General features: G+C 39.8%; 1 protein-coding gene across 9 annotated transcripts in view; it reads right to left on the minus strand.

The window, feature by feature from the left end:
* The window catches only part of SLC4A4 (solute carrier family 4 member 4), a 429,784-nt gene that overhangs the window by 153,409 nt on the left and 255,193 nt on the right, over positions 1-21,182 (minus strand). For 5 of the 9 annotated variants that reach the window (XM_082390084.1, XM_082390085.1, XM_082390086.1 and 2 more), the window contains one exon: positions 18,682-18,777. The exons of the other annotated variants lie outside the window; for them this stretch is intronic. In XM_082390084.1, coding sequence (XP_082246210.1) covers positions 18,682-18,777 — 96 coding nt within the window. The remainder of the gene's footprint in view (positions 1-18,681; positions 18,778-21,182) is intronic. 9 annotated transcript variants of the gene reach the window in all.

Consider the following 21,182-nt stretch of genomic DNA (forward strand, 5'->3'; position numbering starts at 1 on the left):
TCAATAGGTCCCCACAGCCACATCATTCCAAGCACATGTACCAGTGTCTGATTTCCTAATTTGGGCCTACTCTCTTGAATCTATATGTTAATACCTGATACAAGATATAGTAAAATTTCACTAAGTCAGATTAATGGAGAAATTCTCTGAATTGATGAAGTGTCTAAATTTCAAACAGTTTAAGAAGGCTACCAATTCAACTAAGTGTATAACTTGGCAAATGAGTTTATCCCTCTCCCTTCCTAGATACTTTTAAAATAATAGGTTAAAAAGTAGTGAAAACCAAAAAGTTTAAAGCCATATCAATTAAAAGAACTGGTAGAAGAACAACAGAGACAAGAGACTTCAAAAACTTTCTAGAAGAAAAAGAACAGATAAGAGTATTAGACCCTGATAACTATTTGCACTATATAGAAATGGCAGTGTAAACTACACACAGAAAGGCATGGAGTCAAAAAAGGGATCTTCCATGCAAAACCCTGAAGAAGTGCCACACTGGAAGAGACCAAGTACAATGGAGGCCCAAGTAAGATGCAAGTGGAAAGGGATGAGTTCTTGGAAAGTCAATACTCCAAAAGTTTACTACGACCCCAGTGGGCAGCACACCCAGCAGCTGAGGCACCACAGGGCTCTCTGCTGCAGAGAGATTCAGAAAAGACCGGGCAATCAGTGCAGGAGTTTGCATCTCACAGCAAAGTCTTCTGAATTCTAGAATTTAGAGGACACCTCAGGAGGACATTTCCTGCTCACTCTAAAACAAATCCTCTTACCTAAATACAAATGGACAATTGAGAATCATCAGACATTTAAGAGAGGAAGCCCAAGACTAAAACACACACACCCACACAAAACCAAAACACCGCAACTTCAGTAAAAGAATTACAATTTAGAACATTTAAATAAAAATTCTTACTGGTTTATGAGAGATTTGAGAAGATATTATATCCATAAAACATGGATAGGATGTTAAGAAAAACAGAACAAGGAAAATGCTTTAGAGTTATACTTTTAAAGACTATATATGATTGCAACATATGTATATATATATGGGTTAGAAAATAAAATCAAGCAAATCTTCCAAAAAAGTAGTGGTCGAGGGGGAAAACATCCAAAAAATATGAGATAAAAGATCAGAGGTACAGAGGATCAATCCACGAAGGCCAATCAGGAGGACTATTAAGAGTTCTACTGGACTTCCCTGGTGGCGCAGTGGTTGAGAATCTGCCTGCCAATGCAGGGGGCACGGGTTCGAGCCCTGGGCTGGGAAGATCCCACATGCCGCGGAGCGACTGGGCCCGTGAGCCACAACTACTGAGCCTGTGCGTCTGGAGTCTGTGCTCCGCAACAAGAGAGGCCGTGATAGTGAGAGGCCCGCGCACCGCGATGAAGAGTGGCTCCCACTTGCCACAACTAGAGAAAGCCCTCGCACAGAAACGAAGACCCAACACAGCCAAATACATAAATAAATAAATACAAATAAACAAACGTGGGGTTAAAAATAAATAAATAAAATAAAATACAACTTCTATTAAAAAAAAAAAGAGTTCTACTAAGCCAGCACAAGGAAAATGAAAAACAGAATATTATTAAACAGAATATCCTAGAACTAAATAAAGGACATATTTCTTCAAATCACAAGGGTCCCTAGGGAAAAAATAAACAAAACAAACCACATACTCACAAAATCCAGCCTTGTATGTAAATGAATCATTACAAAACTTCACAACACCAAGAATGAAGAGACTACCCTAAAATTTCCTATCTAGAGAGAAAAGCAATAAGAATTGCACTTTGGAATTCTCTTAAACAACACAAAATAGAAGAAGAGAATGGAAATACGCTTTCAAAGTTCTGGAAGAAAAATTATTTTCAACCTACATTACTATACTCATCCAAACTATCAATCAAGTGTGAAAAAACAATAAGGAAACTTTCCACCAAAAAAAAAAAACCCTAAAAAATGTCAACCTTTATATGTCCTTTCATACAAAGTCACTTGAAATGCGATTTGGCAAAATGAAAAAAATTAACTAAGAAAAAGAGATACATGGTCTCCAACTCAGGAGAGCAATGAAAGTAAATGCCAGAAGAGCAGCTGTGCAGGTCTGGGGGCAATGGTGTCTTACGGAGCAGGAGGGTAATGTAGGGTAGAGAGGAGACAGCAAGGAGGGAGGGACCTGCGAGAAGGAAGTATCTACAGGGTTTATTAGTGTCCTTGAGTTATTGAAAGAGCTTGGGAATACAGTAACAATAGGTAATTTGAAAAAAAAATGTAATTATAACCCATGATATAGCTTTAAACTATTTTCATATTGTCATAATAATATAAATATTATTTTTGAATTTCTGACTTTAGATTCAACTGATAAAGCACAGAATGTATTTCTAGATAAATACACCTAGGATGTAAATACATCTAGGATGTAAATACATCTAGGATGTAAATCTAACCAATATTAACAATAAACAGAAGTACCAGTGACAGAAATCTGAAAGTAAAATTGGTGAGGAGAGGGCCAAGGAAGGGTAGGGAAGCCAATATCCTTTTCTGACAAGGTAAGAAGTCAAAAGATTCTGTCCATACTTGCTACAAAAAGAAATAAAACTTAGATTTATTACCTAAAATTGCAAATGTAATTAATAATGGAACTAAGAATAATGATACAAATGTATTTGGAGGAAGGAAAAATGTTTGTACAAAATAAGTAAAATCTTTTCTAGCAAAGAAAAACTTAATAGGAAACATCTAAGATTGATAAATCAGAAATAGCAAAATAAACTAATTATATGAAGATATGAAGATAACCATGACAAAACTAAAAGAAAAAAACTAGAAACAACTTAAAGGGTTAAAAGTGACTGCTACAAGGGCAGGTCTGGGAACAAGGAAGATGAAGCAAAGGAGTTTGTTTTTCATCAGAAGTCCTCTGTGCTCTTCAATTTCATAATCATTTGCACACAGCACTTTAGTAAAAAACATAATACATATGTCTATTTATCATATGATGTTAATTAAATCTACCTTTATTATTTTGAAGTACCTGAGATTAAGTTGAAACATTACTGACTAGTTGACAATCTTGGGAGTTTTAATTAAATCATAGTTTTAATATAAACATGGAGATCAAGATTTTTTAGAGTTTAAAATCAATTTTTGAGTAGTTTTAACATGCTCCATGAAATAATATTTACACTATTTTTTTTAAAATGATGGCGAGGAAAATCTTCCTGAAGGCTCTGTCTGATTATCAAAGATTCATTTCAATAGCTTTAGTCACAAAAACCCTTATATCAAAAAGTCTATGCAGGGGAAAAAACAGTATGTGCAGAAAAGCAAGCTATTTAACATAGTCCTGCATCTGCAGCCAAATAAATATATGGATATGAATGTCGATATCAATGTTGATACAGATATAGTTTATTAGTATTATATATAGACATAGATACAGATATAAAACTTTAAAAGAGTAATAGACACATTCTCTGGGCCTCCAGCTACAAATGCAGCCCCTCCTAACTACTCCTGATTCGCGCTCACAAAATGTGACCTGGAGAAAAGCCATTCAATTAACTTCCTGGTACAGTAACTCCTCATGGCCTTGCTGATGCACATCCAATTAGCTGATACACATTGGGCAATCGGTGGTCACAGGTCACCCACAGCTCAGAGAACAGCCTCTAGGAAAGAAGGGAACAAGGACCTTTGGGGCCCATCATGCCCCTATCACATATGTGGCCCTGAACACTCTACACATTTGAGTGTCTGAGCGAGAGCAAAGGCACGGTGTGTAACAGAGAAGAACAAACCTGACTCCATACTGGATTTACTGCTTTAGCTCTAACCTTTGTGCTCTGTTGCTTGTGCTTAGTCATGCTGGCTCTGCACTTTTGTCTAGTCAAACAGTAAAAGAATGTTACCTATAGCCTGAAATATACATAATAGCAAGGTCAAGCCTCTGCCTCCCAGGCTGGACCTTCAAAAGCGTAACACTTTTCATTCATATAGAGGTAAAAAGTTGCAGAACAGAAAATAACATTTGTCTTGTTGAAGGTTTACAGGGACTGTAACCAGACCCTACGTGGGCGGCTGCAGGAACAAAAGATGATCACATCTGCTCCAGGGTCTGGCCAGCACCAAGAGGTCTGAAAAATCCAGTCACCCCCCCCGACCCCCCCCCACCTTCCCTTTGAACATAAAAGAAGCCTGAATTCTAATTCGGGTAAGATGGTTCTTTGGAACATTAGTCTGCCATCTTCTTGGTCTGCTGGATTTCTGAATAAAGGTGCTATTCCTTGCCCCAATACCTTGTCTCTCGATTTACTGGTCTGTCGTGCACCACGCAGTACTAGCTTGGACCAGTAACAGGTATATCACCTTTCCCAGTGTGCACTGGCTCATATACTCACTTTCTCTGCCTCAGAGAGGTTTAGTATGCAATTCAGCCAAAGTGACATCTAGGTTTCAAATGATGGGGCCTCAAGTAATCGTAGGGTCACTCTGGGGAATTCTGGTCAGAACTAAGACAGGCTCAGGATTTCCTTCTTATTGGACACCTCAAGTTGAACTGAATGTCTACAGTTCCGAGTTGATAGTGTCTCACTCCTAAATCTCATCTAGTCATCTTGTTCTAAGAAATCCCAAGGGTGAGAGTCTGTAAATCCATGACACCAATTTGCATAACACCAACTGCCGTGGCCATGATTTTTCTGACTGGTGGGTGGGGTGTACGGGGTGGTAACTCACACCTCACCTCTCTCAGATGAACCTAATGGGTCCATAAGGAAAAATATAAAAGGAACCCAAGAGATAACTTATGTCAGCATAATATCATGGAAAGAAGACACAGGTTGAGTAAGAAAAGATTATAAAATAGAATAATAATCGCTTATAGAATTGCTGTAAGGATTAAGCAAGGAAACACATGAGCAAGTGTCCTGCAGAGATGTTCAATAAATGTTAGTTTCTTCTCTTTCCTTTTGGGCTATAGTCACATGCATAAATCCCCTCTGAATTCAAGATCCTCAGAAAACTGTGAACTACAAATTGCAGGGTAGGATCTTATTATTCGTAATTTTCCAGCTCTAAAGATCATAGCTGGGGGTTAAAATCATCTGAGCTGATTCAAGAAATGAGGATTGAGGCCCAAATAAAGGTGTTACTCGTCACACAGAGGGTATGCAGTGACTTCAGGCAAACCAAAGTTAGAGGGCTCCTTGCAAAAGTGTTAGATGTCTCCCTGAGTGCAGAGGTCATTAGTAATTATTCACTTGAGAAACCTATGTAATATGTACCTAACTTACTTATGTGTGTTCCATGGTGCTGACAGGAAGTTCTTTAGGTAATCACGAATGTTTTCTGAGAACACTGTGGTCTTAGTTCATTCTAGCGCCTATCATTCTGATTTGAGGGCAATATATGCCTTTCTCTATTTCCTCCTGAAGTGGAATGGAGGGTGAATTGGATGGGAAAAGAGACAGGGGTAAAATATATGAACACCTGAACAATAACAAAAAATGATGCAGACTCTAAGAATACTCCACTGGGTCTAGTTATACTGTTTAAAGATTGCTTAAATCAGGGGGCAAAGGTTCTTTCTAGAAAATCCATTTTCTGCTGAATCAAGATGAAGAGGGGAAAAAGCAGAGGATGAAAAAAACTCATATCAGTAATAACCTGAATCAGTATCAAAAAGTTAGCTTCAGAAATTACTCCAGTACAGGACTACTGGAAATTTCTCATCTCTTGCAGGAAGATAATACAGAGGGTACAATAAGTGCAAACGCCCCACAGGGTAGATACTCTGGAAGGCTAGCTGTGTTATTAGAGATGTGGCTCACAGAATCACAGAGTTAAAGGACACCAAGAGCACTAACCAACTTCTCTCCCAAGCAGTTTTTCTCTTATAACAACAGACATAGCTAGTCTCCCAATGTCTGTTTACATACTTCTGATGACAGGAAACTTGCCACTTAATGAAGCGATCTATTGTATTATAATTAAGCTCATTCTTACATGCAGTAAACCACCTCAATTTCCCAGGTAAGTAGTAGCATCTGGATGGACCAAGAGACAGTGAGTGCCAACCAAAGCATATACATGCTTAGAAAGAGCTGGCTTTCATTTAAATACACAGAACTTCTTAGAAATAATGTACATTCTCATATGTTCCCAGACTTAACTAAGGATTTTCATAATAGAAGCCCTTGCTTTACCCTTTACAATTCTCTAGCACTGGGGAGTTGGTCCCTGCAGCCCTCATTCCCTCCCAAGAAGCTGGTAAACAAAGGTCCCTTGATGAGAAAACCCTGCATCCTCATACAAGAGGGATGGGACTCCATCCTTGCCAACAGGGCCTGAACCTGGATCAAGTCACTGATCCTTTGAAAAATCATTGAAATTCATAAATCTTTGAATCATGAAAATAAAAATTACACTCAAATCCTTATCTAAAACATTAGGAGTCCAAGTCAATATCTTATTCCCTAAAATGTTCACCAATAGGGCCTGATTGTTCTTTGAAGCAGCAGAGCAAAGTCTACTTTCCTCTATGTGTTTATATTAAGCCCACTCTCATGAACCAACTACGCTGCCTTTCTTTGATTCCACTCATCCACACTCTGCTGGCCGAGGCACATCCCTCACTATCTAATCACATCCCAGACGGTTTCTAGGTTCTCATTCTCTGCCTTCAGATGTAACCCACCCTTCTCTACAAGCACTTCCTACTCTGCTCAAGAGAACCAGCTTATCACCAAACTCACTCTCCCCTTGGTAAAAGCAGGTCTACTTAGGAGGTCTCTGAAGTAGGTGTCTGCCTTGTTCACTGTATTTTACCAGGACTAGCTGAGCACTGGCCAAACATACTTAAACATATACTTAAACATATTTAAGTGAATGAATGAATTGATGATTTGAATAAATTAATGTAACAGCCCGAAACTCTATCACTGCAACTTCATATAATAAAATTATCATCACTATAGGGGAAGGGATACTTCCAATCCAAGGTAATAATAATCATTCTTACAAAGACAATAGTTACAGCTATCACTGAAATTATTACAAATTATAATAACAACCTACACAGCCTAAGCCCCTAGCTGGTTAAGAGGATATGCCACTTCCAAACAGGCTCTAGGCACTTCCCTAGAAACACAGACAAAAATTATTCAAAGATGTCCTTTGCAAACTGGGGAAATGATTCAACCGTGACATCTACAGCAGTTCCTAAAAAGAATATGCTACAAGAATTGATTTTTAAAAGACTTCTTTGAGGGAAAATTTTGTCATTATAATTAAATTTATCCTGTTCTTCCTCCTCAAAAAGGATGCTGACATTAGTCTCTCCACTACATGCACCTAACGAGACTGTTCTTTGATTTGTAACCATGGTTACTACTTGCAGAACCCATCATACTGTATGGCTCTTTCTGAAGCAAAAGCTGATCATGGCCCATAATAGTCTGTGTGATCCAGCTGCTTCCTGGAGTTGATAAGAATGGGCCTTAGAAAATAGAACCATTCCAGAAAATTACACTTCTGAACGCTGACTTGTTGCCTCTCATTGAGAATCACCAGGAATTTCATTTTCTGATTTGAAACAACAAAACTGAGTCATCAGTGTCCACACCTCTTGTTAGCAGACAACAGCACTACCTGTGGCTAAAAGCAGTGAGACCTGAGGGCAGAAAGAATGAGAAGCAGAGAGGGAAATAAAAAGGAACCATGTCATCTGGAGTCTACACACCTGAGTTCAATCCCTGGTCCTTCACTTACTGTGTGACCTCAAACCCTCCCCAACAGACAGGCAAGGTTATAGCAAAAGAACAACCTCAGATTCTCATGGCTTAAAACAACAGTGATTTATTTCTCCCTCGTGATAATAACGTCCACATGGATTTGCTGGGGTTTTGGCTCTACATCTCTGTCCTCAGGCCAGGACCTAAATGCATGGAGCAGCTCTCACTAGACACACTGCTGGTTTGAGAGAAAAGAAACTAGTAAAATATGTACTGGCTCTTAAAACCTTTCCCTGGGAATGATACCCATCACTTCTGCTTATGTTTCATTGTCCAAAGCAAGTCCTGTGGTCACACCTAACTTCATGCGGGTGAGGAAGTAGAATATTCACATACACCCAGAAAAAGAGAGAGTATTCATATATGCCCAGAAAAAAAAGAGAGCTGCAACAGTTGTGAATAGCCCTAAACTACTATGGTAGCATAAGTTCTTAACCTCATTGAGCCTCAGCAATTTAATCTATAACAAGAGTCACGGATGCTTACTTCATAGAATGTTTTGTGGGGATTAACTGGGACAGCACTTGCTTGAATGAATAAATGACAGCTGGTAATGGTCATAGTTGCCTTGGTAGTGGTATCTCAACCATGGATAGAATGATCTAGTCAGCAAGAAATGGATGCCCTGGCCAAGGAATCCAATTCTCAAATTCTATCAATACTATCAGCAGCTACAGAAAAGCAGCAGAGCTTCCCATGCCAGTAAAGCTGGTGAGTTGGGTATGATATGAAGACTATGATCCGACAAATTTAAAACAATCATTCCTGCTCTAGGTTTGCACATTACCTCTCTTTTCCATCTCTTCTCCCATTTTCAGGTTAACTGTTCAATTAATCAACAAATATTCACAAAGTGTGTGTCAGGCACTACATTAGCCCCCTGAGTAAGAAACAAATCAGTTTTCTCCAAAAGAACCCCAGTCTAGGTAGGAAGAATCACCATTTATAGTCCAAAAACAGCCTGCACACCACCAGCACCCCTCACCAAAAGAAAAAAAACAGTTAAAGAAAACTAAGTCATACAAATAAGGAAATGTAGATATATTTGAGAAGAGTACCCAACAGTCAAAAACAAAAATGGAACTACCTATTGTGCAGAAAGTTTATCTCAGGCAAATGGATACTACACATTCTGGGTAAGTAGATGCTACATATTCTATTTCCTTTCTTATTTGTTTTCAGATCGACTAAGCTCTTAAAGATGATAAGAGCATATCCTGTCCATACCAACCTAATGCGGACAAAGGAGATACAAGTGTGACTGACAGTGTATGGTTCGCAAATAATTTACCCATGGCAAGAGCCGGGTGGATGAAGGAGTCCAGTCCAACGTTTACTAAACCTCTACTAAGTGTGCAACGTTGTGCTTGGCAGAGGGGATTGAAAGATGAATGGGATGTGGTTCAGGCTCTTTGAGCACTTTGCCAACCATGAAGGAAACATACTTGTACTACGGTGTGGTGATAAAGTAATGGCAGGGAGTATGAGAGCAGAAATGAGGAAGGGGCACCTTGGTGGGAGGGAGGAAGAAGAGAGAAATGAAAAAGAGTCTCCTGGAGGAAATAAGGGCTTCAAGGATAGATTAAATTTAGAAAAGTGGGAGAAGCTGCAACAGCAAGAATAAGGGACAGAAAGACTGAAAGGCATGCAATCTAAGTATATGAGAATCCAAATATTACTGGAGCTGGTAGTACCAGAGTGGAAATGTCAAGAGATGATTACAGAGTTAAGCAGAGACCAAGTCAAGGAGCATCTCACAGGTTAGAGAACTTGGGCTTGACCTTCTCAACATGAGCCAGGCTATGACGCTTGGGCTTGGGCGTACAAAAAATAGGGAGTAGCCACTAATGTTTTTTGAGCAGAGGGAGTGATATGTGTGCATCTGTGACTTAGATTAAGTCCTTCTGGCAGTTGTGAAAGATGGACTTCAAGGGGTAAGAATGAAGGCTAGGAAAGGAGGAGGATATTAAAATAGTTCACGCAAGAGATAATGAGGCTCCAAAGTAAATCAGTTGTAATGGAGAGTCAGGGAAAGGCAGGAATGAATAGGAAGGGGATGAAGGATGAAGGACACGAAGGAGTACAAGATGATCGGGGATTCTGCTCTGACAAGGGAGGGAAGAGGGGCTCCTGAGGGGGGGGGAATGCATTAAGAGGAGTAGAATTGGGATGTGAATTACCAGGACAACCCTAAATACCATGAACATTCAGTTTACCACAGAAAGAAAAACCATTATTACTGAAGATTCTGCCTGTAATTTTCATCAAAGTAAAATTCTACTACGTGCTGCCAAGAAGAAATTTCATTATTAACTTTGAAATTGATATCTGCAGCTAGAATATTACATTTGCTTTTCCTTCAGTCTCTCTCACTCACATGTGGACAGACACACTAATTCAAATAGTTAGATCTTCAGTGGTCTCCAAGAATTAAATCCAGACATTGTTTGGTCTAATAAGAGTAGTTTACTATACATCTGCATGAAAGACTCTCCATCAGTTTCAAATTAATCCCGTCTAATCTCAGAAGTCTCCCATAACACCACAGCCCCAGCAGTTCTTTGGGAGACCTTGAACTGGTAACCCTAGTCCTTCCTCACTATGAGAAAAGCTCTCTTCTTCCATCTATACAAGTATGCAGGAGGAGAGTATTTTCTGCACACCGGCCTTGCATAGCTTCACATGGTTCTCAGCATTGCCCAGAAGGGCACACTCCAAAGTCAAGGTTGCAATTTCCGTTATAACTGGGTGGGAGCCACTGGTGCTGTCCACCAAATATCTCTGAATCTTTACCTTCTGGGCACATGGTAGGATAACAATTCTTTGAAGTTAGGTGTGGGCATATGACTCACTTTGGTGAATGAAATATGAGTGAAAATAACATGTCATTGCTGGACACAAGTTATTGAGGCAGCCCAGGAGTCACCTTAACTCTTTCCCATGCTACAGTGATTGTGGAACCATGAACTGAGATAAGGCTTCCGTTCGCCTGGATCCTGTATAAGGATGATGAGCATGGCTCTCACAGTTCCACATTAAACATGTAGTAGTTTAATAGAAGCTTCTGTGGTGTTAACTGAGATGTTTGGGGTTAGCAAAATCCAGCCCACCTTGACTACTAGTTGTCATGAAAGCAGTGAAGAAAGGTCAGGAAGACCCAAAAATTAAGAGTGTTTGTTTATCTGGTTTAGACCATGTTAGGAATTAAAAATAAAGTTTTTAAAATATTTGTTTATTAATTTAAAATAACATAATAAACCCATTGCATGTTAACATAAGTAATGTATTTTATGAAAAATAACTGTATTTTCCAAAACTAAAAATTTCGCAAAAAGAATGGCATTGTTTCACATTTTTACAAATCTCTTGAATATATGGCTTAATGAAAATACACCTGGATTCTAGTGTCTGCTTCTATGTGCAATCTGTTGAGATATGCTGTTTTGGTTGAGTGATATAAAGAAAAACCTAAGACCTTTCAAACTCTTTGAAAGGGTCTCAGGGATACCCAGGGGTCCCCAGTCCCCACTTTGAGAACTAGTTCTGTAGTGTAATTGGTCAGAAAACTTTTTCTGTAAATGGGCAGATAGTAAATATTTCAGGCTTTGTGGGCCATACATTCTCTGTTGCAACTATTCAGCTCTACCACTGTAGCATGAAAGCAGCCATAGACAATACATAAACTAATGAGCATGGTTGTGTTCTAATAAAACTTTACTTACAAAACCAGACAGTATGTCACATAGGCCTTAATTGTCCATCCCTGCAATAGAGGATACCTAAGTCAATTCAACACGGGTCCTGCTTAAGAAAGGTATAGCCAGTAGAGGGAATAGGACATACCCACACACTACAACACAAAGCAGAATGAGATAAAGGTCATGGGAGGGGCATAAAAAAAGGTGCTTTCAGAATTCAAGGTCAGTAGAGAGTACCTCAAGTTGGGAATGTTTCAAGGAGAATGTGGGCCTTGAACAACCGGCAGAATTTTGACAGAAAGTCTCAGGAGAAAGGAAAGTATTTCAAGTGGAGAGACTGTTCAGGGCAAAGACACTAACAGAGGGAAATATTCAGCAGCTTCAAGTAATGGTAAGTAGCTTCTGAAATGTAGTGTAGATAAAGGGAAATACAACAGCATGAGATGCTGCTTTTCTGAACTTTAGGTCACTATGCAATGGGCCTTGAGTGCCAGGACCAGGGGTTTGGATGTGACCTGAGATGCACTGAGGTGCCACTGACCATTTCCACATGAGGATGTCAGCCAGGAATGATACGATTAACTGGAAGGCAAAGCATAGGATGCATCTGCCTGTGCCCAGCTATAAGCAGTGACCCCAGATGACAGGCCAAGCAAGAGGAAATAAGGACCCGGACAAAAGCAATGAGAGTAAGACCAGAAAGGAGACAGAGGCAAGCAACATGACAGACGTACCATTTAACAGATTTAGTCCTCCGCTGCGGGTGGAGGGGAAGAGAGAATTCATAATCAAAGATGCCTCTAAGGTTCCAAGTCTAAAGGAGGGAGAAAGACAGTAACGGACAGGAAAGTCAGGAAAAGGCACAGATTTGGTGATGAGAAGAAGACTTCCATTGTGAACATATTCCACATACCACCATTCTGCCAAATACATGTTTGAATGCTCACAAATCCCAAGCTCTCCTTGCTGGGGAAAAAAACCTCTATTTCATAATTCCAGCAGATGGTCACAATTTTTCGAAATCTGTGCCTCTTAAAATCTCCTCCAAGTTCCCAGTACTCTGAAATACAACAGAATTTCTAAGTTTTTATTCTTTCTCCACCTTGATTCTTTCTATTAATAACTTCTAGAGCCAGCATATACTTTAGTTTGCTGTAAATACCATATTAGATAACAATGAAATAACTAATGAGCCCTCTTTCAGAAGCTCAGGATAAATAGTAACTAACACCCCCTTTTTTAAAGTGGTTAGGACTGTCTGTATTTGAAGAATGTTATAATTTATTCTTGGATACCACGTAAGTTTTCTGAATGTCTTATGTTAACTAAAAAGTCTGAAGGTAGATGTCAGGTTGCTGAAAGATTTCATTTCCTACAGTCTTTTCATAGTCTTTCACTGTGAAAAGCTATAGTGAGAGAATTTTGAAAGTTATACTTGGATTTCCTTTTTGCCCTTTAAAAGGCCAAAAAGTGTATGTGAGAATGGTACAATAAATGACCCAAATAATATTCCGAATCAAGAACAAGCCCACATCTTGGACACAGGGATGGAAGGTGAAATGCTGGGAACCAAGAAGAAAATGATCTATACTCGCTAGTTGCCTAAAGAGAGCTGTGATGTGGTGGTCATTCTGCACCCTAAAGACAGGTTTAAATGGATCCCCCAAACTAAGGTGAGAATGTGCTAACAAGGCAGAATTCTAAAAGAGTCTTGGCCCATGATACATAACCTTACCATCTCCTCATCAAATGGATCTTCAAAGATGGTCCCAGCAGGCATGAAAGGGGCAGAAATAGGGACTGTCCTGTTTCTGTAAACCCCATCACCCTTTTCTATGACGGGTTTCCTACCATCTCCCTGGTTGCAAGCTCAAAACCTGAAGCACCCTGGATTCCTTACTCTGCGTCCCCTGACATTCAATGGGTGCCAATTCCTGCAGATGTCATCTCTACAACACGTCTTGCAATATCCCCTCCTTTCCATTCCCACAGGCACAATCCTAGCCTGGATGCTCATTCTCTTCAACTGGTTTCCTACAGTCACCTCCTAACTCTCTCCTTACCTCCAGCCTTACCCCCTCCTAACCCATTTGAAACCCCCGGCAGATTAATTTCCCTAATACACAGTTCGGACCAAACTACCTCCTTGCTAAAAAATGTTCACAGACCTTCCACAAAACAGCTTAATGATTTCGCCACCTTAACACCCACATGTTCCGTTCTCACGCCCTCTCTGCTAATTAAATGTGTTGACTGATTCTATGTCACACAAACTCTTCTCTAGTCTCAACAACCTGGTTGCTTGTATACATTTCTCTCAGCCTAGTATTACCTTTCAATGTCTCATTCCTGCTTTTACTACAACCTCCATGTATGGAAGGACAATCTACCCTTTATGGCCCATTGAAAAGTCTACCTCCTCTGAGAAGAATTAATTCTCTAATTTTTTTTTATGCCCCACTATCCATTCTTCTAATAAGCATTTTCAGAGAGTATAATGTAAGCTACTCTGTTACACGCTGTAGACAAACAGGTCCCTCCTCATACTCTTCCGGTGGCTCTCCCTCTCTCAAATTGTTGTCAGCTGTGAACTTCCCTCACCTCTCTCTCCCACTGGACTATGGAACTAGAAATGGAAGGGCCCAGGGAACATTCGTTGACTTGAATGTATTAAAGTGAACTCTCTGGGTTCAAGACTTTCCTAAAGAAGTTTCAGTACTCTTTAAGAAAACTCTTGAGCCAGAGAAAATTATGATTTTTATTGGGTCAGTAAACTTTCCAACAGTTGAAAGACTTGAATTGCTTAATTCCAGAAATGCCCAAAAAGAAAAAAAACAAATTTTTTTCCCTAAAGCAAAAGAGTCCCACTTGCATTTCAGTTCTTTCAATTCTAATGTTAACTGTGTAACCTGGTTGTAAGATGAAACAAGAATCTACAGAATTATATACCACTGTGGTTTCATTAAAAAAAAAATTAGTACTATCTAACATTAATACTTGGGATAGTAATAATATCACACACCGGATAAGTACCTACAAAACAAAACAATACACTGAACTGGACCAGAGGGTCCCTGCCTGGTAGATTTACAAACTAGACAGAAAGACACAATACAAAGCAAAGTGATGACAGATGCTGGAATGTGCAGAAGATGACAGGAAAAAACCCCCTAAACCTCATTTTCTTCTTTGAGGTTCAGACCTAAGAGTCTGAAGCAGCTGATTTCCACTGCCAATACCTGCAAAAGGACACAAGTGTTTTCTAAGGGCTCAGAGGATGTGGGCTGTTAGATGTCAAACTGAATTCACAGATAAGCGCTCAGAGTGAAGAGTCATTCTGGATCTACCAAGATAGGGCACACACCTACGCTCTAATAATGGCAAAGCATTTAGGTGGGTATTAACTTGTCCTGAAAAGTAGAGGTAAAAGCTCCTTTGTTCTCAGTGGCCCAGACTGGTTTTAGACGTGCCGGTGAGATCTCTAAGAGGAAATCATTTTTGGTTTTGTTCCAACTTCTAATTCAATACCTTGGCAGCGTTCGAAATGGATAAGAGCTGTAAGCTCACATCTGCTTCAGGTGACAACTAAGATAAGAAGCACACAATGTAAAAATGGTGAGAGCTAACTCCCCAAAAGCAACTTTAAATGTAGCTTATTAGAGGTAGTAGTTACTTCAAGTTAACACTAAGTCTGAAAATATCTTGCTAAGAATACTAAAAGAGGGGCTTCCCTGGTGGCGCAGTGGTTGAGAGTCTGCCTGCCAATGCAGGGGACACGGGTTCGAGCCCTGGTCTGGGGGGATCCCACATGCCGCGGAGCAACTGGGCCCGTGAGCCACAACTACTGAGCCTGCGCGTCTGGAGCCTGTGCTCCGCGACAAGAGAGGCCGCGATAGTGAGAGGCCCGCGCACCGTGATGAAGAGTGGCCCCCGCTTGCCGCGGCTAGAGGAAGCCCTCGCACAGAAACGAAGACCCAACACAGCCAAAATAAATAAATAAATAAATAATAATTAAAGGTGCTAATAATTTAAAAAAAAAAAAAAGAATACTAAAAGGTAAGGAACCTTGTCCATAAACCTGTTTTTTAGGTGATATTTTGGGTGGTGTTTCTGAAAAAATAATTCCACGTTAACTATTAGAATAAACTGATGACAAAATTCATCAGACTGCAGTGAGCAGAAATACGGGGAAATAATTTTTCCAGGTAAACAATATTCACTTCTGGTTAATAGTTTACTGTGGTCAAGATGGGCCCTAAAGAAAACTGAGCTGTTGGTTGTTTTTAAGGAAATGATAGTGTGTCAAGGATTAATAAATATTTCCTGTACAACTCCTATGTTTCAAATACCTACACTGCACTGGAAGAGACACAAAAGCATGAGATCAGGCTCCCGACCTAAAGGAGATTTTCTATACAGTGGAAATGAAAAAATACAAGTCATGAAACATCAGATGGCAACATAAAACAACATATAGCAAATCCTCCACTGTGAGACACAGACAATAGGAACTAGGGAATTTAGGACCTGAAAAGATCTTTTGTGTTTATGAGAACAATTTTATAAAGGAGATGGGACTTCATTCGGGCCCTACTGAATAGTTTTGCATGGGCATACTTGAAAAGGTGTTCTTGGAAAGGCAAAGGGATGAAGTAAGGCACAGAGAAGTGGGGCTTACCACGAAACAAGCCAAAAGAAAAAGGACAAGCTGCTTAGACTAGAGCTTCATACTGAGAAGAGATGAAAATGAGGAATAAGTTGGTAGGATCAGCACCACTTTGCACATCTTCATTATTTTATATATGTATATTAAGTTTATTGAACTGATGTGGTAGGTAATAGGGAGCCCTGGGAGAGGTGACTGAGATGATATAGCAAAGTCATTTGTTTAGGGAGAGAATATGTCATATAAATAGACAATGAGAAGAATCATCTCTCATGACTAAAATGTGTTTTCTTAGAAGGATTGGCCCAGGGTGTGATCTTAAGTTAATTTCCAAATAGGTGCCATATTTCCACAACATGAGCAAACTGAACATTTTCGTCAATTTCCTTGATACTTTATCCACAACAGTATATCAATGTCTAGATGTCTGACATGGAATAAATAAAACGTTAAAAGGATAACAACAGCTATATTTTCTTGAGCAATTCCTATAAGCACTTTCCTAATAACAGCAAATGCTAGATTTACTGAGTGCTGAGCAATACACTAAACACTTTACATATTTCTAAGTTAATTCTCACAACAATCCTATGTTGGTAAGATTAACCCAGTTTTACAGTTGGGTTTTATGTAAACCCAGATTCCCAGTAGAGAAGTAACTTGCCCAAAGTGAAGAGGCCAGTAAGTGGTAGATGCAGGATTCAAATCCAGTTCTGCCTGACTCCAAACTCCAATGACTAAACTTTGTACCTGAATTTATTTTTTCCCTAATAGGCACCACTGAGAAAAAAGTTTATTGAAAGAAATGGGTGATTTTTGCAGAGAAAATCATGTGAATGCTGAAGGTTCACTGCAAGGTGAGTAAATCTTTCTGGCAATGTAACCATGTGAGTTTCTTACACTTTAACTTCAGTAAGACACTATTTGTCAAAGTTATAGATGAAACTACTACATGATGAAGTTCAAGTCCTGCCCAAGACACTTAATGATCTGTTATTAAACCTCTCTAAGCCCCATTTCTTCATCTGTAAACTGTGGATAACAATAGCCATTTCACAGGATTGTTCAGAAAATTAAATGGTATCCCATAAAGTACTTAGCTCAGGGTTTGTACCCAAAAAAGTGATGCATTAATGTTTGCAACTCTTATCATTATTCAAGACAAAATTATTATTCAAGCTTCTTAGACCTACTGTACAGCAGAAATAATTACAAAGTTAGTAGTTCAATAAGCGGCCCTTTCCCCCCAATTCTCCTGCCACCAAATTGTTACTTTTCCTTTAAGATTTAGCCCCAAGATCATCTCCTCCAAAAGCCTCTTCTACCATCACAACTCCCAGACCCAGCAGATGTTCCCATAATCTTGTGTGTGTATATGCATGTGTGTGTACTTTTCAGTCATTTTACTTATTAACATTTGATAAAATTGTTATCCATTGTGTCCTGCCTTCTTCATTAAAAAGGAAGCCCCACTGAGGGCAGGAACTCACTCATTCATCTCTAAATACCCAGTGCCTAGTACAGTGCCTGGCATGCAGTAATGAGCAGCACATACATTTATATCTCTAAGGGACATAGAGATTATAGCTACAGTTTCTAAAAGCATCAAATTTACTCCAATGAAAACCCTGGAAGAATGGAGCACAACAAACCCTATTTTAGGATGAACTAAAACTTCCCCCACTGTCATCTGAGAAAAACACCTTCCCAGGTAAGTGAAATTTCCTTACACAAAAACAGTAAAAAGCTAAATCAATAGGTTAATTTTAAGAAACGTGATAATAAAGTTAAAAGACTAATGATGTCACCATGAACAGGCTTCCTCACAACTAGAAGAAATTTATATCACATATAATCAAACTTGGAAATCTTAGGGGGAAGTTCATGTCGTTTTTGGTACATGTTCTCTTCTCTTTTGGTTTTAGGTATATAAATCTTGTCTCTTTAACAAAACTCTTTATTTTATAAAAAATAAAGATTCTATCTTATGCTACGTTTTCATTGTCTGTAGCACCTACTGCCTTTTTGTCACTTAACAGGTACTGGGCGGGGAGGGGAGATTTAGACCACTAACTTAGTAAGTTTTTCCTCTCATCCAGCATTTGAATGCTTTCACACCACCTTCAGAGACCTCATCTTTAAGAGATCTTCCTCCCAATCCTCTGAAGTAAGAAGATCTGGCGTCATCACCGCCACGAGGAAACTGAGGTTCTGTAAGTGTTCCGTGGCGGGAGCACTGCCAGTGCCAAGCCCAACCCTTAGTCTCCAACTCTTTCCACTGCCTTACAAGGTACTCAGCTTAATGCAGGATGGCAGACCACCCAGAGAATACACTATTACTGTCCTCTTTGCTAACAGAAGAAACGAATCCGTAATTGTGAATTTAGGAATCTGTGAGCCTTGCCCTTTCAGGCATTCTTGAGGATGCCCTCCACTCAGTAACCATGAGCCCCATCTTCCTGCCCTCCCACGCCCACCACCGCCACCGTCCTTGCCCTTTCCCGGTCGTTGACTTACTCAGCCATCCCACGCTGGGAGAGCGCCGCACTCGGGGGTCATCGTCCAAGGTGCGGGTTGCTAGGCAGGGCACTGAGTTCTCAAGCGGGCTGCGGGCTTTAGTGTCAGAAGCAGAAGACAGGAGGAGGAGGAGGACACATGAGCAGCCACAGCAAGGATGAGGATGAAAGCATTAATTAAGAAGAAAAAAATACTAAAGCAAATCACACAAGCAGGTTAAAGGAGAACAATGACATATTACATTGACACACACCCCCCCCTCCCATGACCCTGCATCCTTAGATGGAACAAATCCCAACACAGAATTTAAAAGCCTAAAACAAATTACATTCAATCATCATAGTTCCCCAAGTACCAGTGGATGATCCGCCCTGAAGTTCTAACACACAAAACATGGATTATATCCAGAGGAAAGATTTACATAATGAACACTAATCTCAAGATGTACGATCAAGACTGTTAATAATCTTGCACCACATAAGCACACACAGAGGGAAGTTACACACACTTCTGTAAAGCATGGGGAGCAGGGTGTTCTATTCGTAAGGCGCTTTCTTGTGATTTGCCCAACAGACCCTTTCATGGATCTTGTACACAAAACAGAAAGCAACATTTCATACTCCGACTTCGGAAACATTTTCCTTGATGAATACAGAACTGGTTTTCAATTCCCTTTGCTTCCTGTTTTTCAGCCCTTCAGGAACATGAGACTAGGATACAGATAAATCAATACCTTACTACAAATCAATTTAGAAATGCATGTTATTTCTCATTTTCTGGTGCCCTTTAATACTTGATTTTAATATGTGGTGTACCCATGCCAAATCTTAGACCACATCAGAGAGAGAATAATGACGTAGGCTAAATATACAGCATGGTGCCTCCAGATATTTTTAATCAACTGGAGAACACCATCAACTTCAGCCTGAAGATAGTTCCATTTGGGTTTCATGTCATCTGTTTTGCTATTCTCATCAAACGCCTCACTCCTGGTAAGACAGGCAGCATAATTATCCTTCAAGGAACAACAATGAGGTTGGAAATAACTAACCATCAGACTGTGTACAATTTGACTTGAGAGAGGTTTTTTCCCCTTAATAATATAGTCATTAAATGATCAAAGCAACAAACAAAGCATATCCAACCAAAAGCAAAGATTATCTATTGACACAAGCGTGCAAATGACAGGGCAGAAAAATAGTCCTCTTAAGGCTATTGGTGACTGGGGAGGTCAAGTTCTAAATTGAATCAATTACAAATTAATGTAAGTTGATGGCCACATTTGGGCATTCAGCACATTATAAAATCTAGAAACATTTTTGTCAATTTATCTGTCTGTGTTTAAAAGCTGTAAATAAAGCCAGGACTTGTGAGCGGGCCATCTGTGCCAGCACCTGTTTGAGGCAAATCTGATGTCTTTTCTTTGCAATCTGAATTTTTGTTTCCCATAATTGAACTTCTTTGCAAGTTTTTATTGCACTAAGAAAAATGAAAAAGGGAAATGAACCAGTTGAGATTATTCCAAAATTGCTTTTGTTAAGAGGGAGGCATTTAGAAATATATATTATCATACGGGCCAATTTTCACCTCCTATTTCTTTTGACAACCGAGGGACCTGCTTAGCGAGCCAATATTCCTGCAGGCTTAGCTAAAGGAAATGGAAGAGGTTGGACAACTGGCAGCCATTTATCTAGGACCAAGAAAGGACCAACTAAAATTCCAGATCAGTGAGAACAGAGGGAGGTTAGGAATGCAAAGTAAACTCAAAAGAGCCTTCACATTCTTCAGCTGCTGAACAGTACAAAACCACCCAAACTCTATCACCAATACCATGGCTTGCTCCTAAAACAAGTACGAGAGGTCAGCAGCTGCTCCAAAACTCGGGTGCTGATGACTGGCTTTCCCCAACAGCTTCTCTCTCCTCTACTCCCCCCCCCCGCCCCCCCGCCAACATGTCAGTGCGTTATTTGTTGGGAACTAAAGCTGGGAACTCCTTTTTGCATATACAGCCTCCGCTGATGCTAAGCCGCGCCATCAAGGGGACAATGGAATGGAGCCTGGCACACACTGGCAAAGAACCTGGTTCCAAAGACAAGCATGAAAACGAAACTGCCCATAGAGACTTGGCACCTGTGTTTTAGTAAAGCTGATTGGAGCCATCTGGCTGCTTACCCTCATGAAAACTGGGAGGCTCACAGCATCCATTACTCATATTGGCAAATTCCAACATTTTGATTTGTTAGACCTCTGTGTACTTCTGTGCAGGAAGAGATACGAACTCTGAAACCTTTTCATGCTGCTTTTCTTCTCTTCACAAATTTACTCCAAAGATAAAATGTTGAAAAGTTGTTCTTAAACATGAAGCCAAACTTTCTATGATTATAGCATAGTAATGATATATTGTGTAAGCCTTTTCCAAATAATGCTTTCACTGTACCTCTTCTACACTTAAGCTACAAAATAAATAGCTTTGCTACTACCTTACATATTCTCTTTTAAAT

The sequence above is a fragment of the Balaenoptera borealis genome, assembly GCF_965194805.1.
Source record: "Balaenoptera borealis genome assembly, chromosome: 4".
NCBI classification, from domain to species: domain Eukaryota; kingdom Metazoa; phylum Chordata; class Mammalia; order Artiodactyla; family Balaenopteridae; genus Balaenoptera; species Balaenoptera borealis.